This window comes from Eimeria necatrix, genomic scaffold, assembly GCF_000499385.1.
Source record: "Eimeria necatrix Houghton genomic scaffold, Enh_scaff1513, whole genome shotgun sequence".
In the NCBI taxonomy this organism is placed as follows: Eukaryota; Apicomplexa; class Conoidasida; order Eucoccidiorida; family Eimeriidae; genus Eimeria; species Eimeria necatrix.
This window is the reverse complement of record NW_013652225.1, coordinates 1,066-7,341: the sequence shown is the minus strand read 5'-3', so window position 1 is coordinate 7,341 and position 6,276 is coordinate 1,066. Positions and strand designations below refer to the sequence as shown.

The 6,276-nt window shown below is 63.3% G+C and overlaps 2 protein-coding genes across 2 annotated transcripts; one reads left to right on the top strand and one right to left on the bottom strand.

Moving 5' to 3' along the window:
- Nucleotides 1-1,735: 1,735 nt before the first annotated feature.
- Nucleotides 1,736-3,000, top strand: ENH_00016120 (hypothetical protein, conserved; the record flags this gene model as incomplete). The annotated part of the gene is made up of 2 exons (XM_013579186.1): nt 1,736-2,324; nt 2,837-3,000. The coding sequence occupies 2 exons, from the start codon at nt 1,736-1,738 to the stop codon at nt 2,998-3,000; spliced, it is 753 nt and encodes a 250-aa protein (XP_013434640.1).
- A 766-nt stretch (nt 3,001-3,766) lies between these two features.
- On the bottom strand, nt 3,767-6,058 carry ENH_00016110 (CAM kinase, CDPK family, putative; the record flags this gene model as incomplete). The annotated part of the gene is made up of 1 exon (XM_013579185.1): nt 3,767-6,058. One exon carries the CDS (start codon nt 6,056-6,058, stop codon nt 3,767-3,769), a length of 2,292 nt encoding a protein of 763 aa, XP_013434639.1.
- Between the last annotated feature and the right edge of the window lie 218 nt (nt 6,059-6,276).

The window sequence follows — 6,276 nt, the reverse complement described above, 5'->3', positions numbered from 1 at the left end:
TGCTGCTGCTGCTGCTGCTGCTGCTGCCTCCCGATCCGCAACGACCCCTTAAGTGTGGGCCCCGCAGCCACTAGGGACTCAGGCTCGCAGCAACCCTAAACCCTAAACCCTAAACCCTAAACCCTAGCCAGCCATGCGCCTCGCCGAGGGCCCTAAACCCTAAACCCTACCCCCGTAACGGCTTTCCTATTCAACTCTTGGTCCCGGGACTGCAGAGAACCCTGCTGGTGGCTCTAAATCCCTAAACCCTAAATTAGGGTTTAGGGTTTAGGGGGATTTCCCTACAGCACACAGCCAAGGGCGCAGCACCGCCCATTACGCCTCAAGGTCACTGCTCTCCCAGGGGCCCCAGGGGCCCCCTGTCCTGCCCTCAGCAGCAGCAGCAGCAGCAGCAGCAGCAGCAAGCCATCATCTGCTGGTGCTGCAGCAGCAGCAAGCCGCAGCAGCTGCTGCTGCTCCAGCTGCGCCTGAAACCGCCCAAGCCGCCCCAGAAGCTCGTGGCCCGGGGGCCCCCAGGAAGACCCTAGGGGGCCCCCAGGGGGCCCCCAGGGGGCCCCCCGGGGGCCCCCCCTGCCCCTATGTGCTGCAGCAGCAGCAGCAGCGCAGCAAGATTTGCTGGGCAGCCCGGGGGGCCCCCGAATCCCAAATAGCTCCTCCTGGGGCCCCAGGGGAGCTGCTGCTTAGTTATTTTTTGCTGCAAAGGGCTGCTGTGCTGCAGCAGCAGCACGGACTGGGGCGAAGCAGCAGCAGCAGCGGTGGCTGCCGCTGCTGCTGCTGCAGCCCCTGCTGCTGGCGCTGCTGGATCGGCTGCGCGCTCTCTGCGGCTGCGGCTGCTGCTGCTGCTGCTGCTGCTGATAAATCCACGGCGCCTTTAATACTACTTCAGGGCTTAGAATTTTGAACTCCACTCAAGGGTTTTAAGCCTTTTGAGAATTTATAAAGGAGAAAGGAGCAGCCAGCTGCTGGCGGAGCAGCAGCAGTTAAGCGGCTGCTGCTGCGGCACCCGTGCAGCGCAGCAGCAGCAGCAGCAGCAGCAGCGGGCAGAAAACAGAGCTGGTGCTGCTGCCCCGCCCCTCCGGTGCTGTTAAGCCTCACAAACTCTTTATTCTACCATCTGGTTCTGTGCTTGTTGCTGGCGTCCCTTGTCTGCTGCTGCAGCACGCCCAGGTGCAGCAGGAGCAGCAGCAGCAGCAGCAGCAGCAGCAGCGGCGCCAGCAGCAACAGCAGCAAAGTCTGCAGCGCCAGCGTGCTGCAGGCTGTCAAGGTACTTTCTTTGCTGCTTTTCAACGGAGCATGCAGCAACTCTTCGAGTTGGCGCTGCGCGTTCCCTTGGGGTGTACGGGCAGCAGCAGCAGCAGCAGCAGCTGCAGCGGCCGCAGCTGAAGCGGCAGCAAAAGCACCGCCAGCAGCAGCCAGAGTGACTTGTAAGGCAGTTTTTACTTTTTGCTCGCATTGAGGAGGGTTTCCTAGAGTTTATTGGCTTCCCCTTGGCTCCCCGGCACCCCAGCAGCAGCAGCAGCAGCAGCAGCAGCAGCAGCAGCAGCAGCAGGAAGAGCGGCGGCGGGAACAGCAGCGCTGCTGCCGAAGTTGCTTGAAATACCTCCGCTGGGTTTCCAGGAGGCTCAGCTGTTGCAGCCTTAAGCCCTTGGTCGCTGCTGCGCGGCAGCAGCAGCAGCAGCGTGGACTTGCTGCTGCTGCTGCTGCTGCTGCAGCAGCCAAGCTCACGAATTTGAGCATGCAGCCCCCAGCGGGGCGCTTTGCTCCGCGGGTGTCTAGGCAGCGGGGGCCCCCAGGGGCCCCCACAGACAGCAGCAATGACGAGCAGCTGATCCCTTCCGCGCACCACCCTGCAGCAGCAGCAGCAGCAGCAGCAGCAGCAGCAGCAGCAGGTGCAGCAGCAGGGCCTCTCCGCGTGTCGCGTCCTCGTTCGGTAGCTCGGGTGTACCCCTACCTTCCTCATTCGATGGGGGCCCCCGTGGGGGCCCCCCTGGGGCCCCCCCTGGGCCCCCCTGTGTCAGACGGGGGCCCCCTGTGTCAAGTTGCTGCTGCTGCTGCTGCTGCTCCTGCTGCAGCAGACTCCGCGTACTGCAGCCCGCTGTACCGGCTGGCTTCGCAGCTGGGCGCGGAGGAGCTGCGCAGTTTGCTGCTGCTGCAGTGCAAGCTGCAGCAGCAGCAGCAGCCGTCGGGGGCGTCGTCGGCGTTGGCTGCTGCTGCAGCAGCAGGCGCCGCAGCAGCAGGCGCAGCAGCAGGGGCCCCCGCAGCAGCAGAAAACGCAAAAGAGCAGCAGCAAGACTCGACCGGCTGCACCTGCTGCGCTGCCTCCAGTGCGGCACTGTCGAATCTGCTGGCAGCAAATTCGGAGATTACGTTTGCTGCAGCAGCTGCGGGGCTTCGGACTTCGCCGTGGGCGTGGAGTTGGGGGCGGACCGTGCTGCTGCTGCTGCTGCTGCTGCTGCTGCTGCAGCCAGAGACAAAGACAGCAGCGGCAGCGAATAGCGCTGCCGCCCGCGGCCTCCTGCTGCTGCTGCTGCTGCTGCTGCTGCTGCTGCTCCCTCGGGCCCCGTAGATGCAAACGCGTACGGGCACTGCACCCAGCAGCAGCAGTAGCAGCAGCAGTAGCAGCAGCAGCAGCAGCAGCAGCAAGGGCTGTTCCAGCACGGGCAAGGAGCTTCGTGCTGCTCTTATTTTATCTCCGCCCTATACAGATCAGCAGCAGCGCCGCCAGCTGCTGCTGCTGCAGCAGCAGCAGCTCCCGCTGCTGCTGCTGCTGCTGCTGCTGCCACGAATTAGACTCACCGTAGCAGCTCCTTCCGCTGTCTTTGCTGCTGCTCGCCAGCCGCCCCTCCACCGCAGCAGGCGACAGCAGCAACAGCAGCAGCAGAAGCTGCAGCAGCAGCAGCAGAAGCTGCAGCAGCAGCAGCAGGTACATTTCTGAGGGGGGCTCTGTGGCTGCCTGCCTGCTGCAGCTCTGAGCAGCAGCAAGTGCAACATCAAATTTAACAGCAGCAGCAGCAACAGTAGCAGCTGCTGCTGCTGTAGGAGCAGCAGCAGCAGCTGCTGCTGCTGCTCCTGCTGGACTCCCCTGGGTTTTTTGCAGCCCTTAATAGCAGTGCATCGGGAGACTACAGACAAATAGCTAGGAAGCAGCAGCAGCAGCAGCAGCAGCAGCAGCAGCAGCAGCAGCAACCGCTGCGTGCTCGTATTCCGTTGCTGTTTTTAGTGTCTGCTGCTGCTGCCGTAGCCACTTTAGGGTTTAGGGTTTAGCAAAAGGAGTTAGGGTTTGCGGAGCTGAAGGGTACAGTTTTTGCTGCTGCTGCTGCAGTTGGTGAAACGGGTAGAAGCAGAAGCAGCAGCAGCTGCAGCTGCTGCGTAGCAGCAGCGCCAGGGACATAGCAGCACCTGCTGCAGCACCTGCTGCAGCACCTGCTGCAGCACCTGCTGCAGCACCTGCCGCTGCAGCACCTGCTGCCCCAATACCTGCCGCTGCAGCAGCTACTGCTGCAGCAACTACAGCAGTGGTTGCTGCGACGAGTACTGCTGCACCACCTGCTGCAGCAGCTGCTGCTGCAGTAACTACTGCAGCAACTGCTGCTGCTGCGGCAAATGCTGCTCCTGCAGCAGATGCTGCCGCTAGGTCGTGATTTGCAGCAAAAAGGGTAGCTGTGGACAGAGAGCTAAAGGAGCGCTGCTGCAGCTGCCGCAGCAGCAGCAGCAGCAGCTGCTGCTGCTGCTGCTGCTGCTGCTGCTGCCAATGCCAGGTTTTGCTTCAGGTTTTCAGGAAGTCAAAAGGCAGCTCGTGTGGCTTGCAAGGCGGAGGGCTATCTCTAAACCATTTGTGCTGCAGCGCAGCAGCAGCAGAAATGCGTTTGTTGGGGTCCAGCTGCAGCAGCTGCAGCAGCAGGTCGATGCTGCTGCTGCTGCTGAAGGGCAGCAGCTGCTTCAGGTTCTTTGCTGCAACAGCAGAAAAGCCGAAGTAGGAAGGCAGCGCATCCACATTGGGCCACAGAGGCAGCGTCCCTGCTGCTGCTGCTGCTGCATTCTTCCCGCTGCTGCTGCTGCTGTTGCTCTGCTGCTGCTGCTGCTGCTGCAGCGGCGCAGGCTGTGGGGTCCCTAGAAGCGAAAAAATGCGGCAAAGCTGATCCACATCATTTGTCCCAGGAAACAGAGCACGGCCTGCAGCAGCAGCAGCAGCAGCAACAGCAGCAGCAGCAGCAGCAGCAGCAGCAGCGTGTGAGGACTCGGCAGCCACAGCTGCCGCAGCAGCAACAGCGGCAACGCCCCCAATTACAGCAGCAGCAACAGGAAGAGCGGCAGCTGCTGCCACAGCCGCAGCAGCAACCACCGCCGCAGAGGCAGCCGCAGCGGCACCAGCAGCAGCCACAGCCGCAGCAGCAGCAGCAACAGCCACGGCAGCAGCAGCAACAACAACAGCAGCAGCAGCAGCAACATCCCCAAAGACGTCAGCAGCAGCAAGCGCCACAACCCCCGCAGCAGCCGCAGCAACAGCCCCACCCCCCGCATCAGCATCAGCAGCATCAGCAGCAGCAGCAGCAGCAGCAGCAGCAGCAGCAGCAGCAGCAGCAGCACCGGTGATGAGTTCGTAGAAGATGCAGCCAACGCTCCACATGTCCACTTTGTCTGCATATCTGTCGGCGCCCCACAGCAGCTCGGGGGCTCTGTACCAAAGAGTGACCACTTTGGAGGTCATGAGTTCGCGTTTGCTGCTCAGCGACTGCAGCAGCAGCTGCTGCTGCTGCTGCTGCTGCTGCTGCTGCTGCTGCTGCTGGTGCTGCTGCTGGTGCTGGTGGTGCTGGTGGTGCTGGTGGTGCTGGTGGTGCTGGTGGGGAGAGGGCGGGGGCGGCTGGTGGCGCGCGTCGTGCTGCTGCTGCTTCTGCTGCTGCTGCTGCTGCTGCTGCTGCTGCTGCTGCTGCTTGCGCTCCCTGTGGCGCTGCTGCGCGCGGGCGAGTGCTGCTGCTGCTGCGGGGGGAGCAGCAGCAGCAAAGGCCCGGGAAAGCCCGAAGTCCGCGAGCTTGCAGACGCCGCCAGCAGCAACAAAAACGTTGGCCGGCGAAATGTCGCGGTGCAGCAAATAGCGGCGGTGCAGCTGCAGCACGGCCTGCAGCAGCTGCTGCAGCACGCACTTGACTTGAGCTTCTGTCAGCTGCTGCCGGGCCCCCAGGGCCTTCCGGATGTCTCCTTTCATTTCCTCCATCACCAGACAAATGCTGCCTTGTTCCGTGAACACGTCGAGCAGCCCCATCAGGTGCTGCTGCTGCTGCTGCTGCTGCTGCTGCTGCTGCTGCTGCTGCTGCTGCTGCTGCTGCTGCGGCGGCGGCGGCGCGCGCGCGCACTGCAGCTCCCGCATCACCTTCAGCTCCCGCACTGTCGTGAAGTGCAGCCCCACCTGCCCCACGCACTGCCGCAGCAGCTGCTTGTTCCCGCTGCTGCTGCTGCTGCTGCTGCTGCTGCTGCTGCTGCTGCTGCTGCTGGGGGTGATGCAGTTCACCTTCTTTATGGCCACGTGCTGCTGCAGCACAGTGTCCCACGCCCGCTCCACGCGGCCGTAAGTCCCTTCCCCCAGAAACGCGTCCGAGAGGAAGTAGCGGCCGCCCCCCGTAGTGCGCCGCCCCTGCTGCTGCTGCTGCTGCTGCTGCTGCTGCTGCTGCTGCGGGTCTTGCTGCTGCTGCTGCTGCTGCGGGGGGTCTTGCGGCTGCCGCGGCTCTTGCTGCTGCGCTGCCGCCTGCTCCCCCGCAGGCTTCGAACCTGCTGCTGCTGCTGCGTCGGAGCCCTCCACCTTCACGCGCTTTCGAGGTGGCTCCTTTGCTGCTGCTGCTGCTGCTGCTGCTGCTGCTGCTGCTGCTTCTGCTTCTGCAGCCGCCGTCGGGGCTGAAGAAGCTGCGGGCGCAGCAGAAGCGGCAGCAGAACCATCACCTGGAGCTAGTTCAGAAGCAGCTGCGCCCTGGGTTGTTGCTGCTGCTGCGGAGAAGCCAGCAGCAGCAGCAGCAACAGCAGCACTGTCAGCTGCTGCTGCTGCTGCTGGCTCCTCCTTAGCCTGCATGGCGCTTCGGCAACCTCTCCGTATGTGGCTGCTGCTGTCGCTAATGAGATTCCTGCTCTGCTGCTGCTGCGTTGCTGCTGCTGCTTTGCTGCTGTGGCTGCTGCTGCTATGCCTGCTGCAGCTGCTGCGCCGCTGCTGCTGTTACTGCTGCAGCTACTGCTCCGCTGCTGCTGCAACTTCTCTCTGCGTTTCTGAAGGGGCTCTTTAAGTCGGCCCTG